The sequence below is a fragment of the Anabas testudineus genome, chromosome 2, assembly GCF_900324465.2.
Source record: "Anabas testudineus chromosome 2, fAnaTes1.2, whole genome shotgun sequence".
In the NCBI taxonomy this organism is placed as follows: domain Eukaryota; kingdom Metazoa; phylum Chordata; class Actinopteri; order Anabantiformes; family Anabantidae; genus Anabas; species Anabas testudineus.
In genome coordinates, this window is record NC_046611.1 from 29526269 (window position 1) to 29544689 (window position 18421).

At 39.9% G+C, this 18421-nt stretch overlaps 2 protein-coding genes across 2 annotated transcripts; one reads left to right on the forward strand and one right to left on the reverse strand.

The window, feature by feature from the left end:
* Window positions 1–1059: 1059 nt before the first annotated feature.
* Window positions 1060–3658, reverse strand: chchd7 (coiled-coil-helix-coiled-coil-helix domain containing 7). The gene is made up of 4 exons (XM_026361336.1): window positions 3389–3658; window positions 2373–2426; window positions 2172–2270; window positions 1060–1458 (listed from the first exon to the last, which is right to left on the reverse strand). The coding sequence occupies exons 2-4, from the start codon at window positions 2424–2426 to the stop codon at window positions 1354–1356; spliced, it is 258 nt and encodes an 85-aa protein (XP_026217121.1). The 5' UTR covers window positions 3389–3658; the 3' UTR covers window positions 1060–1353.
* Window positions 3659–3999: 341 nt separating this feature from the next.
* plag1 (pleiomorphic adenoma gene 1) lies at window positions 4000–17858 on the forward strand. The gene is made up of 3 exons (XM_026362806.1): window positions 4000–4128; window positions 9593–9948; window positions 10150–17858. The coding sequence occupies exons 2-3, from the start codon at window positions 9701–9703 to the stop codon at window positions 11336–11338; spliced, it is 1437 nt and encodes a 478-aa protein (XP_026218591.1). The 5' UTR covers window positions 4000–4128; window positions 9593–9700; the 3' UTR covers window positions 11339–17858.
* Window positions 17859–18421: the final 563 nt, after the last annotated feature.

Below are 18421 nucleotides of genomic sequence, written 5' to 3' on the forward strand. Positions count from 1 at the left end.
GGCCATTAGACAAGACGCTATGTTTGACACACACCAAACACTGCAGATCACCACACACACACACACACACACCATCCCCACTGTGAAACACGGTGGTGGCAACATCATGCTGTGAGGATGATTCTTGGCAGCCGGCCCTGGAAGGCTTGTTAAGGTAGAGGGTAAGATGAATCCTGGAGGACTTATCTTATTCAGTCGGCAAGACAACTACATACATACGGTGAAAGCTACACAGATATGATTCACTGACAACAAGGTGAATGTTCTGGAGTGGTCAAAGCCCGGACCTCAATTCAATAGAGAATTTGTGGATGGACTTGAAAAGGTCTGTTTACACCCGATCCCCACTCAACCTAACAGAGTTTGAGCAGTTTTACAAAGAAGAATGGCATAAAATTCCACGTGTGTAAGCCTAACTGAGACCTATCCACACAGAGTCCATGCTGTGACGTCAGCCAAAGGTGCATCTGATAAATACTCATGTGAAGGAGGTGAATATTAACGCAAACACTGATTTGACCTTATATATTTTTATTTAATTGACATAACTTTGTAGAAACCTGTTTTCACTTTGACATTAATGAGGTATTCTTCTGAAATTTCTTTGTCAGAATCTCCAACTTTTATTGACCGTGATTGATTTATGTCAATAAAAGATCTCATCTCTCAGAAAAGTTTTCATCAACATACTGTAGCAAGCTTAAGCCTTGTGTTGTTTGGGTGAATGTATCTTTCAAGCTGTGCCAGGTTTCAGATTTCTAATTTCACTGTGTTGTTACCAAATATGACATCAGCAGTTTACTTGAGACCTGACTGCTCTCGAGGAAACCCAAAACAGAAGTGTTGTTCAGTAAGAGAATGTGGTGGCACATAAAATGCATAGATCTCATTTTTTTCCATCTCTGGTTGCACACTTACTTATTAAGGACCTTGGATATAGATGATGAAATGTACAAATTACTGAATCTTAGCTGTTCAGTGTTAATTTGGTTTTGTAATACAATAATAATTCCAAGCATGTACTGTAGAGGAATTTTCTCTTCAAATAAAAGTCAAAAATCCTTGAAAAGCTCTTTTATTCTTTTCAAATTGTTTCCATTCACATCTCATACTCAATAAACATTGATTAAGAGACAAACAAGAGATGTTTGATGTTGGTTGTTACTTTCATCTTGATCGATTTCATCTTAAAAAGTCCAGCTACTCATGGTCACTTCAACATAACCTGAGCTTAAGAACAGGCCAAGCCTTTGATGACCGTGCACACCCAGTCTCAGCAGTGTAGCAGCATCCCCACAGTGTGCGCCTGTGGTTAAGTCCTCAGCTTCCCCATGTGTTTGACCCTGCTGCCACTCAGTATGGTAGTCGTCCGATGGCAGCAAGCATTTCCTGTCTCTCTGCAGCAGTGGGCATTTCCGGTTTCACACCCTCTCTTCTTCTCTGCACCATTATGTTGTGCTACATGAAAACAAACACAAAAGCTTAGATCTTTATTTACAATTTCAACACTTTACAGAAGGTATGCTGTATGTCTCCTCACACTGGATGCAGAAAACTGGTTTGTGCTTATTTTAGAGAAATAGTCTACAATTTTATAATGTCAAGTCAATTATCATGTCATGCTCGTTTTACGTAAAGTGATGACACTAAAATGCTCGTCTGTCTGTATATGTCAGCCCTGAGACACACTGGCGACTTGTCCTGTGATCTCTAGCTGGGAGCTGCAGCACCCCTGCGACCCTTACCGGTCAAGCCGATAGATGTACATGTGCTGCTGATTACTGCTGTAGCACTAAGAAACCAACGGGGCAAAGAGATGGAATACCCTTTACTAGCCCCCGGCTGATCTCTACCTGACTGAGCTGCATTCCAGTTGCTGAACACCAGACTCAAAACAGTGACACCCCACACCAGGCAACAGCTGATGATGGCTGCAGTGGTGACCTGAGAGCATCTGGTAATCACCCTTATTCACCAAGCATTAAACATAAAGATTTTGTTACAGTTCATAAGCAACCAGTAGGTGTCACTACTCCAGCGTCAGGGATGCTGCTGGTCATGCTACCCACAAACAGGTGAGCATGGACATCAAACCTCAGATCCCAGTGATAATCAGTGTGTCTTTCTCTTCAACCCACTCTCATCATTTTTCAGATGTAAAAATCACTCACCCAGTATTTCCTACAGTTTTTGTATCTCTGGAAATAGGCTGAACACATGCTCTTATCATAGTTATAGGCACTCAGACACTTCTGTGATGCATCACCTTCCTGAAAAAAATAAAATAAATTAGAAGCAGTTGTGACAACAGAGCAGAGACCAGCAAGGAGCAGTTTGACACAATTTAAAATGTAGATGATCAGTAAACCTACCGCGATGCATGGGTTTATGTCCTGATTCCGAAGTTTCCTTGCATTTTTATCCATCTGGGAAAAAATGGAAACACACATATTTCTCAAAAGCAGGCTCATGTCATACCTCATGTCTTTGTGCAGGTATAAGTCATTCCACATTATCAGTGATGTTGTAATTTATTATTCTAAATGTAACCTTGATGCATTTATCAGCTAAAGAAAGCATTACTGATTCAAATGAGAACACATTTTATGTATCTGCTACCTTTATTTTTTTTTTTTGGACAGGTATTAGAAACAAATGAAACTCTAAAGAGCAGAGATGCACATACAAGCTGCACAGGTCCTGAAAACTATTCTTCTACTATTTAAGTAATACTGTTCACTCATTCACTATTTCAGATGTACATTTTTACTATAAATGAACATTACAAAACATCTGTACAGTGAAATATCACATAGCAGAAACTGTACAAGATAAAAACCTAGCTACTGGCCACAGTATGAACACCTCTGGCTTTTACCAATACAAATTCTCTGTTCTGTGGTTTTCCAAGCATACTTGTCCAGATTTAAGGCTACATTTGGAAATAATAATATAATGTCGACATTCAAAGAGGACATTTACCTAAGATGATGTTTTACTGTTACTCTTTCACTACAGCTCATGTACACACACATGATATTTGTCACATCTGACACAGTCAAACATTAGCTTTCTGATTAGGCTTGTAGGTACTTTTTGTTTTTTGCTTTAAAACAACCAAATGGTATAAATAAAAAAAGATATATGATTGTTATGTGTATTTTGCTTGGCTTAGGCGTTTCTTACAGCTTGGTGTTTAAAATGTTAAATGGCTAAATGTAAATGTAGTTCTTCGTTTCGACGGTGAACAAAAAGCGCTGTAACGTTACTATTTTATAACTAGCTGCCCTTCGTTTGTGTTTCCACGCTGTTTATGAGGATACTTGAAGAGGATTTTCATTTAACGTAGCCTGAATGAGTAAGGTTAGAGGAGAATGAAGATACGTACCTTTTGCAAATGCCACCTTTAATCCAGCGGTAGTCTGTTGACCTGTGAATGACCAGTGAAGGTTACCCCGGTTTCTACACTGTAAAACTAACTAACAAGCCTATTGTCGCTGTTCAAAACTGGTGTTGACATTCATGTCCCCTTGGAATGCTAGCAGCACCGTGGCTTCAAACGCTGCCGGGTGGCTTCATGCTACATGTAGCAGCACACGCTTCCCCGTCCTGCAGCTGCAGCAGCTCCACCGTCGTTGATGCAACAGCGCACCAGGAAAATCACCCACACCGTCACCGACAACTGACAGCAACGTCAGCCAATGGGAAGTCCTGCATGCTAACGTGGCAAACGGACAAGCCCAAGAGCCAATGGCATTCGTCGACAGGCACGACCGTCTCCCTATCGTTGTAAACGAAACTAAACGGAGTTTCAGGGATTGACAGCTCGCAGAGCGAGTCCAAAAGGTGAGTTTTATTGAAGAGGACTGTAGGTGACAGCTTCAAGTGGAAGTGACAGCGCCCTGCACAAATCAAAAAGCGCCAGGGGGTGGGACTTTGGATGGGCGTGGCTAAACCTAGTGCGGTTGCATCGCAGCGCATACACAATGGCTGCTCGAAAGAGGGGAAAGCAAACAATTTTCAGGCCCGCCGCGTCTAGCAAAAAATATGAGAAAAAAATTATTAAAAATTCGGAGAATAGTTGAAAGTCAAGAAAAACTCAACAGAAAGGATGTTAAAGCGTCCGGGGTAAGTTTCGTGTAAATTAAGTAAACGGTTACTCAGTTCTTGAATTAAAATATCGGGGTTATTTAAATTATGAGAGAGGGGGTGAGCTGGGGAAAAAGTTTGTGTTAATCAGTACCCACTTTGCGACCACGGAGAAAACCAAGGGACGGTACTAGTATTTAAAAAAATTTAAATAAATTATGTCACTGGTGATATTAGTGTCACAGTGCGTGTCCACGAACATTAAAGACCGCAGGGAGCTGTAGAATGAAGGAAAGTTGAGTAAAGTTGAACATAGCCTCCACACTTCGTTTATTCCGTTGAATATAATAACAACTGCAGTGTGGAAACCGACAGGCACAGGCGCACATGGATTCAGCAGTAATGTCACTTTTCCTATTTATTTGTGTCTGATACAGGCTACACACTCAGTCATAAGCGGCGTCAACACGTCCTTAAGCATCTCCTCTCCAAAAGCAGAACGCCAAATGCAGCCATGGAGCGGCTGCAGTGACACTGGAACATGTTGTTTCACTTTTACGCGTTATACTACATCGCATTTTCGCCCACTGGAGGTACTGATCACCGTGACACACGGATGACAGTTCGGCTATGAGCCGCTGTGAGGCGAATAAACAAACAAACAAACAAAACAAAAAAAAACAAAAAAAAAAACACCGTAAGAAATTGCCTGTCAATAAAGAAGCAAAATGGAGGGAGAACTTAAGGCAAACTAATTAGACAACGCTTAAGATTTGCTTGTGCAGCCTGCGTCCCAGCTTGTCGTAGACAGCTTCTTGTGAGACCAAAAAAAAAAAAAAAGCCTGTTTGTGTTCAGTTTGATGTGGTGTGGCAGGTTGCACTGTGCACGTCTTTTCTCGATCTGGTCCTATAGCTGCTGCTGCTGCTGCTGCTTATTACCAGCTTCTGTGTGTCTGTCATGTCGGTGCACTGGGAGTTCAAGTCCAGCTTTTGGACATCACAAGCCTCTTCTTCCATCGCAGACCTGCTGTTGAGTCGTAGCCAGTGTGTTGTTGTCGGTGGTTAGAAAGCTGCTATTGAATCAGTTCCTGAGAGGAAGCGTGTGTGTGTGTGTGTGTGTGTGTGTGTGTGTGTGTGTGTGTGTGTGTGTGTGTGTGTGTGTGTGTGTGTGTGTGTGTGTCAGTGTTGGCTCAAGGCTCTGTTTACACCTGTCCTATACCTTAAAGCACACATGTGTCATTACATTAACTGTTCCAGATCTGCTTTGGCGTCCTCTTAACTGTAGTCTTACAGCACAGTCTAATTACTGAAATCAGTCACTTTTAATGCTGCTGAGGCTAAAATGAAAAGTTTTATTGTATCTTTTTGAAAATACACAGGAGGGACTGTTGAGGACATGTAAAAAAAAAAAAAAAAAAAAAAAAAAGATGATATTTGCAAGTCCTGCATGTGTGGGTCTGATCACTTCTCAGAGAAATGGAAATTCATAGAAACTTTGCTCCTAATTAGCATGTTTTTGAGTTGTTGTTTTTTTTTATTTCCCAAATGGAAAAGCAGCTTGTTTTGTTGTTGGTTTGGGAATGTAAATGTCTGATCATGATAGATTAAAATCACTTGTTGGCAGTATAATTCATTTATTAAGCCTGCACTCCTCCTCTTTCTGTCTGGGTTAATTTTGTAGTCTGAAGCAGTTTTATTGCTTGTCTTAAGATCAGTCATTGCAGCCGGTGGCAGACAAATTTCTGTTTTCATATGCAGTAAAAACCTACTTTTGTGAACCTTTGTTTTATAAAAGGTATCAAGTTTCAAAAGATATCAAGTAAGTTTGTGTCTTGAAATTAACAAAATGAACATGAGTGCACTGTTGAAACGTCAGCTGAAGTAAATCTTTTATTCTCAACAAAATTATTAGAATTTGTAAAACAGCTGACAGTTGCACTTGCTTCTGTCTGTATTGAAATCAATACATTTACTATCTAAGCAATAAAGACAGCAAAATTATTATTATTATTATTATTATTATTACAAAACCAGGGCAACCTATTAATCATAAAATGTATATTAATGTGCTATAATAAAAAGTTGCTTTCAAATTAAATGTTTCTAATGTCAGTGAAACAAGTTAGATTTATATGCAGAAGAATACAATAGTACATGTTTTTACTGATGTTAAAAAGTTAAGATCTTTAAAATGTCAACAAGTGACTGATATTAATTATTGAAAATCATTTGGCTATTTTAAAAACAGTTTAGTGCAGTAATTTAGTCAATTTCTGCTGAACATCTCTGAATCACTGCAGATGCAATAAAGCTACCTCATTTTTAGCAGCAAACCGATTTGCTGTTGACTGATTCTTTTTTAATAACTTCCATCTTTTAAAGTTACAGACCTTACACATAAATACCAATCAAACACAATCAAACTGAAGCACAAGAATGATGTATCTGCTGCTGGTAAAAATAATATGCTAGTATACATGAAGGAATGTTTTTTGTGTATATTTGAGTGAATGTGTGAATTTTCAATAACCTGAAGATTTCTGCATGTTGCTGTTGCACAGCTCCAATGATTTGGGTTTTATTAGATCAAATGCTTCTTGAAACTAGGAGTTTTAACTCTATAGACTTCTTTGTTTAAAGTACATAATAAAATACACTGTCCGGCCAAAAAAAAAAGGGTCACACACTCTAATATTTCGATGAACCGCCTTTAGCTTTGTTTACAGCACACAGTCACTGCGGTATCGTTTCGATAAGCTTCTGCAATGTCACAAGATTTATTCCTGTCCAGAGTGGCATTAATTTTACACTAAAATCTTGTATTGATGGTGGGAGAGTTGGAACACTGCTCAAAGTCTTCTCCAGCACATCCTAAAGATTCTCAATGGGGTTAAGGTCTGGACTTTGTGATGGTCAATTCATGTGTGAAAATGATGTGACATGCTTCCTGAATGTCCCAACAACAGCACACCTATCTGTGCAGAGTCACCTTTCCACTACAGGTTGAAGAATCTACTCTAATAGCTTTAGTCCAGAAATCCTGTTGACTGTTATCTGAAATTCCATATATGGACAAAGACATTTAAATAAGTTCAATCTAATTACACTGCCTGTCCAAAAATAAAAAATAAAAAATAAAAAAGTCACCACCTCAATTCAACTAAGTAAATAAGTAGGAGCCACCCATTGGATAATCACTTCACTTGCTTTGCTATTTAGATCTATTTTATTTGTTTTTGTCAGAACTGTGCATGTTAGCTTGCTTCCATCAGTCTGAGGACATGGGTCTGAATTATGCTTAACATCAACGCACTGAATAAATGCAGCCATTTACCATTTAGACCTGTCTTCAGACTTTATTAGAGGTTTCCCTTCCATCACCTGGAGGCAGCAAGACTTGTATGTTTCCTGTGTCCTGCTGTTAAAACACTGTAGCTTGATTAAATCATGTAAAACTGACACCAGTCACATATTGTCTGGTAAAAGGTCATTACCAACATATGTTACTGTATTTGCTTCTCTGTATTATCCACTCATGGCAGCAAAGCTTCATGAAAAGTTATGTTTCGACTACTCAGTGCTGGTCTCTTTTTAACACTGAAGATGTAATGTTTTCCCACGTCGTAATGATAGTGTTCTGTAGCTTAAACCTAACAACATGTGGGACACAGGATAGTGTCGGTAAAACTAATCCATGTTGCACCTACTTTTACTCAAATGCATATCTGGTAAAAGTCATTTAGTAGTAAACATCAGTCATATGAGAGTGAGGTGGTGTTTCCACAATTCTTTCCTGGCCTTCGTATATCAGATAGCAGCCTCTCCGCTGTTAAGGTCGTAATAAAATTTGTTGCTGTTAGCGGACACTGAACTCTTCCTGCTGCTTTTCACCAGCCACTGGAAAACCTTTTTTTGCATCCTTCATCACTGAAATTCATCTTTTGAACTTAGAGCTAACATCTGATATGATAATAAAGTCTACCTCAATATTTTTTATACTTCAAGTAAAAAAAAAAACACCATAAGGCACAGTGTGCCTTTGTAGTGACCATGCTTAGGAACCACCCTGAGATCGGGCAGCCATGAAAACTGCTATGGAATTTAGAAAAAAAAAACAAAAAACGAAACAGCCCTTTAAATCCAGAAATTTAAAAAACTATATCACAGGGGACAGGAATAGTTTTTATAGATTAACATAACCCGAGGATGTCATATATACACACACACACAGCACTTAGATACTATAACAATCTATAAAGCAAAATGTATAAGAAGAAAATTATACAATGCACCGACAATTTAAAAAAATCAATGACAGTAATTATAACAATAAGAAGATTCAGCGTCTCAGAAACCACAGGGGTTCAAAAAGCTGGCTCACCTTTAATCATGTATGTATGTCACCATGGTAACCCATGCTGCATGGGTAACCTGGTCTGCCACAGATTAACTTCAGAGGATCAGATCAAAACATGACAAATACCAGACTGCTGACCAATCAGAGCACTTCTTCATTATCCTTTGTGATCCTTAAAGTTTAATTTAGTAGATGCTTTTATCCAACTCTAAAGGACAAACACACACAACAGAGGCAACTGTAGTCCAAGGACGATGGATCAGCATGTGGACAGGACTCAGGGATCAAACCACTGACGCTGATATTAGTGGACAACCATCTCAACAACAGCCTGAGCCAAGAGTTTACAATAAAGTGACAAACAAGATAGCGCAATGAATTCATTTTATTGGTAAGAAATATCCTGATCAGTTAAATGGGCAGCTAAACTGATAAATGATTATTCTTTGCATTACTTCGTCAGAACTCAGAATAACATAGGCTAACGTTTTGATAATAATTGGAAATAACACATGTATTTTATTAGAAAAAGCCAGAAAAACCTCATCACACATGGAGTAGTTTTCTCTTCATGTCTTCTGAAATTGAGTCTTAGTTCAGAGATGATCATGGACTTCCATTAACTGAAATCATCTCAGTCATCTCTAGTAACATATCACTGTCTGAACACAAGTCTGAACTACCAGTGTACTGTCCAATCTCAACAGTATGGTTTGTTCCATTCGTACAGTAGCTCTACCCATACCAGCCACGATGGGATTGTGTGAACGAAGCAAGCTACCTGTGTCTGAATAATGGAATGGCGTCACTTTAACAGATTGATGAAGCCTCCCATGTCTTTAACTACAACTCAACTACCTTTACAAGTTTATGTGTATGGCACATTCATAATTTTTTTGTCACAAGAGAAGAAAAACACCCTCCATCCAAATAAGTCTGCACTTTGAAAATGCCAGATGTATTTTATAAAGACATATGTAATAACACAGATTTAAACTTAATTAAATTTGTTTTCTGATGCATACTGTATCTCGAATTAGTAGTTTTATTGATTTGTTCTGTACTGCCAATACGTCTGTCAGCAACCTGAAACTAAACCATTCAGATGATCTTCTCTCTCTCCCTTTCTCTGTCTCTCTCTCTCAGGCCCCTGAGTCCGGGCGGTGTTGAGCACATAAAACTGGATAGAATAATTGTATCAGTACTAGTTGTGTACTGCGCCTTGTCCATGTAGCTGGTCTGCTTTAGGGTGCCATGGCCACAGGAACCCAGGGCCACCGTGACCACATCTTGGAGAAGGCCAAGCTCACACCACCCACAGGGCGGCACCGGAGAGCAGAGGGCAAGCCGAAGAAGAACTTCCCCTGCCAGGAGTGTCAGAAAGCCTTCAACAGTCTGGAGAAGTTGAAGGTGCACTCGTACTCTCACACAGGAGAAAGACCCTACCGCTGCTCCCACCCAGACTGCACCAAGGCTTTCGTCTCCAAATACAAGCTGCTACGGTACAGACAAGCAGCAGTACATAGCAGGCTGCAGCATGTTGCTTTTTTCTTTATACTTTTGGTAACATAATGCTCTGTAGTCAGAATGATGTGTTGATGAATGCAGGTTTTCAGGTGTTGTTTTGTGTAATGTGAAGCATGCCTACTTATAACATTGATTGATTGAAACTGAGTGCTCATAGAATGTGTCTGTGTTCCAAGGCATATGGCAACTCACTCGCCAGAAAAAAACCACAAATGTTCATACTGTGAGAAAATGTTCCACCGCAAGGATCACTTAAAGAATCACCTACACACTCACGACCCCTACAAGGAGGCGTTCACCTGTCAGGAGTGTGGCAAGAGCTACAACACCAAGCTGGGCTTCAAACGCCACCTCGCCCTCCACGCTGCCAACAGTGGAGACCTCACCTGCCAAGTGTGCCTGCAGCCGTTCCCCAGCACTGGGGTTCTTCTAGATCACCTCAAAACACATGCTGGCAAGTCCTCTGGTGGGACCAAAGAGAAAAAGCACCGCTGTGAGCATTGCGAGCGGCGGTTTTACACCCGTAAAGACGTGCGACGTCACATGGTGGTACATACCGGACGTAAGGACTTCCTTTGCCAGTACTGTGCCCAGCGCTTCGGTAGGAAGGACCACCTGACGCGTCACATGAAGAAGAGCCATGCCCGGGAGCTGCTGAGGGTAAAAACTGAGCCAGCTGATTCGCTGGAGCCCGTTGTCTATGACTTGGCGTCTGGGGGCATCAAGGGTGAGCTCCCGGGTATGCTGACGCCGAGGCCGCACCAGCTCAACTTATATACAGGCCCTGGCCTGGACTCAGAACCCTTCACCACCCCCACACACCCTTTTTCTTTAAAGTACCCACTGGGCTCCAACTTTACCTCATACACTGTCTCCGCACAGGAGCGGGAGCAGAATCTAAAGGGAGAACTGGAGACCTACCTGATGGAGCTGCAGAGCAGCATGCCCTCCTCCTCCTCTGCAGCCCAAGAAACCCAACTCTCCTCCTCCAAACTTGAGTTGGAGCCTCAAGTGAGCGTGCTGGAGGGAGTGAGCGAGGAGGAGTCTCTGTCTAAAATGTCCACCTCGGTGGCCTCAGCCACTGCAGGCGACTCTCTGGCCTCATCCTCGTCTCTGATTGACTTCTCACAGCTTTTCAACTTCCTTCCACTCAATGGGCCTCCATACAACCAGGCAGGAGGCAGCGGAGGGCAGGGTGTTGCCTATACACCCAATGAAGAGCCCGCACCTCTAGTCCAGCTGCCGCCGCAGCCCTCTGAAGGCCCAGAGGCTGCAGAGAGTCCACTTCAAGGGCTTCCCTCGTCCTTCATATCCAACCTGAGCACACCCACCACACTGCCTCGCTTTCACCAAGCTTTTCAGTGATCCAGTATGTACTGCATCGTGCACACATGCACCCTAACACACACATACTGACATGCACTTAGAGCAATACAACTCCATCAGCAGACAAACGCCAAAACAAGATGCCAGTAACACACGTTTGATATTAGCACTTCTGTTCTTTTTATATGACAACATGAGCAGACACTAACACACACACACACACACACACACACACACACACACACACCTCCACACAAGGTTTGGCTTGATCTGCTTTCTAATGGCTTCTGTCTCCTTTTCACGATTTGGCAAATCTCCATTACCAGGATTCCCTGATGTTGTGTTTCCATAATAGTAGAAAAAATATTCTCTTATGCTGTGTGTAAGTATGCAAACACAATATTCAAGTAGTTCATTTTTTCTTATTTGCCCGTTTTATAACAGTATCACTATCTGTTCGGATTACCAGGAGAAATAACCTGCAGGCTACAGTATTCATATATATCTTTAATCAGCTACGAGCTGCGCAGGTTCACACTTCACAACAGATGCTTTAGTGCACTGCATCACTAAGATCAGTGCAGAAACATGCCACGTACACAATAATAAAGCAAAAACTGTACAGTACAAGTCTATTTAAATATGAACTTGTACTTTGGGAGTTCACATAGACGAATGCTAGTAATTTGATTGCAATGGCGTTTTCTTTTCTCTACAATAGACTGTAGGCAGATTTTGCAATGTTTATTGTTTTTTGTATAGCACTTTGACCTTTGATGTCATCTGACATCACAGACAATTTTATGTTATTTAGTATGTCTTTTTCTGGAACTTTAAAGGACCAGTCTGCAGTTTTGCTATGCTTTGTCTATTTACATCCTTTTAATACATCATATACTATAAAGTATATAATTTAAATGGAAATCAATTTGCTTGAATCCATCATAGTGATCATGTCTGCTTGTATTTTTGGAATAGATGTAATGTACACCGTGAGCCCATGAGCTGCATCACCACATAGTAGCATGATATCACCTCATCAGCAGACATCCATCTATTACACAACAGGGTTTCAAGTCTCTTTGAGTTTATTTACAATATGAAGTGAAGTTATAGAAAACTATGAGTTACCCAAGAAAAAACATCATCAGTTTAAACATGTTAAAGTAAAGTTTTTTGCAAAAAGTTAATGACAGTATATGTCATTCGTGGTAAATAACATAAAATATTCAAAAACTGCAGCCTGGTCTTTAAGTTCAATCCATTAAGCAGACGTTCAGTCACATTATCATAGACAAGTTACTGGAACTACTGGACAACAGTATTAGAGTTTTCCATTTCAATTTTGGCAGTTGGTGGGTTGTCTAGTCACATTTTATCTTATGCCCCCCATAAACAGCGGGGGTGGGGTGTTCTTAGTTATCTCCCCAACCCCAAACCAAAGGCAACCAAACCACAGACAGAGCTGGCTGCATTACTGCAGAGTGTTCAGGTAGATGGGAAAATATCTGTCTCGCTAATCTCATCAGATTATTTCAACATGGAGACACTAAGGGCTGTCATTCTCCAGTTGCCCTCACTAAACACCTACTCTACCACAAACACAGCATCCATAGTTGAAGTTCAGGTCAGCCATGTATCTGTGTCAACAGGTACCAGTCTACACACAGAAAACAGACAAATTACACTGTTGACCATGATACACAAACACACATAGGCATTCGCTGTTTATGACCCAGTCAGGATCCACGTCAACCACCAGTAGGAGTGAGGACTACAGGCTCAGTCTGTCGTTGCTAATGCCTTTGAACATGGCTGCTGTGCTGTTTATTCTGTGTCCTATTTTTCAAACGATAGATAGCCATGTTTGTGAATGTCTGAATGAATCTAAGGTTTTTAAATATTGAAAATTTATTTTACATGTGTTATGGTTATCTACCAATAACCATTGAGTTTTATGCTACATAAAAGGTTAAAAACACAAATCATCAGAGGCTGCATGTAATGCTTTGCATTTTACAAATGCCAGAGTCCCTATTTTTTAATTAATAAGGTGGAACTGTGTCCCACCCCCTGTACCTAGTACATGTATATAAATGGCTTGAAATCACTTTCCTGTTAGAACAGAGAGATATTTTAATATAGGGAAGGCAGAGGAACGTTTATTACCATTTATATACACATTTCCCAAAGTAGAACCATAGAAAACATCTGCGAAGTTACCCTTTAAAAAAATGACTTGTACTTATGAATAACTATAATAACTATAATAATAAATAATAAAAAACAATCTCCCCAGTATATCACAATATATATATATGTATGTAAAGCATTACTTCTTTTAATTTTTTCAAATGAAACAAACATTTTCCAGATTAATGGAGAATATAACTAAACATCTGCTGTGTTAACCTAATATTCCAGCCGTGCACCATCATTAAAGCAAAGACCTTCATTTATAATATATCAATTCAGTTTGTATCATCCAGTGTGGAACTCCACAATCATACATGAAGTAATGTAATGTGAAACTGCCAAAATGTGCTGCTATTTTGGCATTTTAGCCAAGAATGGAATGTGAAACAAATAATTCAGATTGTTTATAGGATTGTTTTTCCGAGTGTTTCACCTTGGTAGTCATTCCATTTTTAAAGTGTGGCTCTGAATGTTCTTCTCAAACATAAATCATTGTTAGCTTGTGCAGTTTCCCGGGAGGTGTGACTGATCTGTTAAAGCTTAATATTCAGGCCTCGTGCACCACGTCCACTAGTAATACAAATCCAACGTAAACTCCAAAATACCTTTAAGCTCACAAACAGCTCAGTTGGTTAGTGGTTAAAAATAAATGTTCACAAGTATATGGTCCGCCTTTCTCTGGCATAACCCCCCGTTATGTTTAGATTAAAGTTGAGATTCCAGCAGAAAACATAGCTCTATGCATTTTGCCCCTTACATCTTTAATCTGTGATTACGAGCTAGCTAAGCTAAAAACATGGAAAAGCCCTCTAGAAATGCATTCATCTGTGTTTGGGCATCTCCCAGGTGTAAATATGTAGAATTGTGAGAATGCATCATTTAGATCATATGTCATGGAAGCCTTGACTAACTTTAAAAGACTTCACTTCAAGTGCAGTTGAACATGTTGGAAGATGTTTTTTTTTTAACCTCTTTAGGAAAAGAAAAACGTCAAAGCCCATTTCACTCTATAGAGGTACAGTATCTACACATGCAGAGTTTTTGAGATTTGCCTCTGAGACTTGTACTCCAGTACAATGGACGTTAACAGGCCTCAAAACACTGAAGAATTCATCCCAGTGTCTTTGGGAATTGGAAGAGGAATTGTGTTCAGTCCACTGCACTATTCCTCATGCACTGCCACTGGGAGTAGCGTTCCCCCATTAGGAAGCACAGAATATGGGTGTGGGGGTAGAGTTGGTGGACGAGCACATGTCTGTCACTAATTCAGAATACAGGAATGTATTTCTGTAACAGATCTGCCAACAAATGTGCCTTAAATTTAATTGTGACTATTACACTTTTTCAACCTTATCAATACCTGAGTTGCCTTGCACAGAGATTATACGTAATAGTGGTGGAAGAACTACTCAGATTGGCGTCTACCATCCATTCATCCAGCCGTTACATTTTACATTTATCCTGTTAAGGGTCGTAGGGGAGTTTGAGCCAAACCCAGGTGTCATTGGCGAGAGGCAGGATACAATCTGGACAGGTCCCCACTCGAATCACGAGTGGGATATGCAGTACACAGAAAGGCCCAGCTAGATCGTGATTCAAACCCGGGAACTTTTTGTGGTGCGGTAGTAACAATGCTACTGTAACTGGAACAATGCTACTATGAAAATAATCTTATTTTCAATCTGGAAAGATTTAGCAAATTAAACCAAAACTATCTGCATGGATAGATACAGTACCACTCGAAGGAAGAATGTGTTTAGCTATGTTCTGCAGTCCATCAGACCTTCCACCTTCAACTAAACCATTGGGCAGGGTGCTTTTCAGCATTGTCTGGGGCTTTTTTTATGATTAACTAAGAAATTCTATGTTAAGTTGAAGCTGTATGTAGCGAAACTCCACCCAACTTGGCATTTACTGTTAATGAATCAGTAGTTGGAGTTCTGTCATGCAGAGCGGTGAGCAGTAGCTCCTTTTCACCTCAGATGCAGAGTCCTCAGTGCCTAGATCAGTCCACACAGACACAGATGCAAGTTCTTTTTTTCAACATGAAGCTAATCATAGTAGCATCACTGCTCATCCATCAGTGTGGACATAATCACATTGGAATCCTATTTTGTGCCTTATTTATTATTGCCACTTAAACATGTCAGCTGTTTGTTGTAATTTAAAATTAATGTGGAAAATACGTTGGAACAGATGCACATCAAAAACACCTAGAGCTCAAAAATTAACAAAAAAGTAGTGCAGCATCTTCTAACATCACCGAAACGTCTAAATTATGTTAACATGTCAAAAAATGCACAAGACAGGGTGAACATGCGTTAGCACTGAGAAGTTGCTTTGACATGGTAATATCAACTGTCTCTACCAATCCTAAATAAGTTGTTCATTGAAATTTAGATCTGAATGTGGAAGTGATGCACTTATATATTTAATATTGCACTTGCCCTCACTACCCAGCAATGTAGGGCTGGGATTGTGCTGAAATGTGAAATTCTGTACTGAAAGCTAACATCAAACGTCTGGTCAGAGTGAGAATTGTGTTGACTTAATGTTGGACTGAGTGGATCCTGATTTAAACGAAAGTGTGGGGAAACACACATCTGTTGTAGTGACGTACCGGCTCACAGACATAGTAAAAACAGCGATGGGAAAGCAGCATAACTCCCTTGGAAACTGTTTTCTTCAGGTAAAATTTAAAGCTACGGTATTTTTTGGGAACAAATATTTCCCAAAACCTTAATGTGGAGAGCTGTTGAACTGTTGAAACGTCCCATGAGGTTTGGCATTGTGAACAGCCTGATGGTGCATAGTTGTACCTCACTTGTGAGTCAGTTTGGATAAAAGCATCTTCCAAATGAAGAAATGCAAATGTAAACGTTTTTTAATGAGGCTCACATTTCTAACCAATCAGATAATTCAAATGATTTGTGCTTGATCAGTAAATTTTCCAGCTTCTTACTTATTGTAATAGATGTGCAGAGAATAGCGGAACAGGGAAAGGAAGGGCTGGACGGGGGCGAAGCAAACTGGGTTGATTTCCACTTTTATACTAGTGCTTGCTAAAATTACATCCTGCAGCTTTAAGTCTACAGTGTTAAAATGGCAGTGATAAAGAACAAAAACAATTTATAACAGCACTCAATGATAAAAAGCCTAAAGGTGATGTTAGATGATGATGATATTATACTATAAAACAAATACTGCATATGTATGTTGGACACTAGCTCTTTTTAAACTTTAGAGAGACGCTGGAAAGCACAATACGCTGCACAGGTGTCGTCACACTTTCCCTTCCACCACGGCAGTTAACAGATGGAGTGTGGTAGTTACATGAAATGTCTGATGCATACATAACCCAAGAGTGTTACCATTTACCTCACATCCTCATCTTGTTTTTTGCGCTGCGGCGTTCAAAAATAACGATGAACCAGAAGTGTTAAGTCCCCCTTTGTCCTTCCTGAACGACAGGATCTGACGAGACACAAATGGATTTTGTCTGTATGCGTGAAGTGTAGACTTGAATGTGTAATGTTTCAAAGCAGTTATGGATGTTTGCTATATGTATTTGTATCTTGTGAAGGTTTGTGTTCTTGCGGGAGATGTAAGCAAGCCCCTCTCTCATAGTAATCATAGCACTTTTTTGTAAATCGAATGCCTTCTCTTCTCCAATGCCTTTCCTTTTAGTGTAAAACCTTTATTACAAATGTATAGATGATATATTTAGCTCTTTTAGAGAACAATAACATGTACAGTGCATACAATATAAAATGTTTTATTTTTACAGGTACAGTTTTGACAGTGGTTTTGTTTTTTTTTCCTATCAGAGTGTCATTTTTTGCTTTACTTGCACAAATGTTCTGTGTATCTCATTGATGGGGCTTTTGAAACAAATGATGTACCTTCAAACACAGATTTCTATAGGCCTCGTTTTTCCAGGTCTTGTTTGACTATTCAACTGCTGGTTTAGGTGAAAGCACAGGCAACAATTAAGCTTAAATGGACAGTCATATACTTAATATCATCTTGTTGTTTGATTGGTTGGAAAGATAAGAATCTTACTTGTTCAATAACTCCTAGGGTATTGTTTTACCCTCTTTAATCATCCCTTGACCTTAGTGCAACAAAATTTGGTTTCAGTCTGAAAGCTATTGTGTGACACATCTTTTTTTTTTTTCTTTGCTCAGTGAGCTAGGGTCAGTAAAACTCATTTGGACTGGGCAGAAGTCGTAGTTGAACGTTCAAAAAGCTCTACACATCAGAGAATGTACAATGATCCAAATTTGGAGTGTAAGTATCAAATCATGTTTCTTAAGCTAATCTACTGTCCCAGGCAAAAAAAAAAAAAAAAAAAAAAAACAAGTAGGAAAAGCAGAAATTGTCCTGTTTATGTGGCGATGAGGAGACAGGAGGTGCTCTTCAGTGAGCGGCACAGACCTTAAGCAATCCATGTCGAACTTCTTTATAAGCTTCAGTGAACTTTATTGAATGTGTATGTACAGTAAGAAACACTGCAATACTGCAATATATTTTGGTACTGGATCAAGCTGCTAACATACTTCTAAAGCTCCTTAAGGTGCTTCAGACTTCTTTTGTAGTTCTTAAATGTATCATTTGTACAAACAAAGCATCCGGATTAGCTGAACGGTCGTAAGGCATGTGTGTGCCCGGTTGTACTATATAGCTACATATATTTTGTATTGTACTGTGACTTTTGTAGGCTTCTTACAGACGTGCCTGTAATATCACATGCCTCCCTCTCCACCCCCTCCCCACCTGTGTTTTGTTTTTTGTTTTCTGGGTTTTTTTTTTGGGAAACTGAGTCACGGTGGGAGGTTGCTCTGAGTGAAGTCATTCAGCAGAGGCGAACGCGTCTGTGCTGACGCTGAGAAACTCCGTGTGATGCTAGTGAAAAACGAGCTGAGG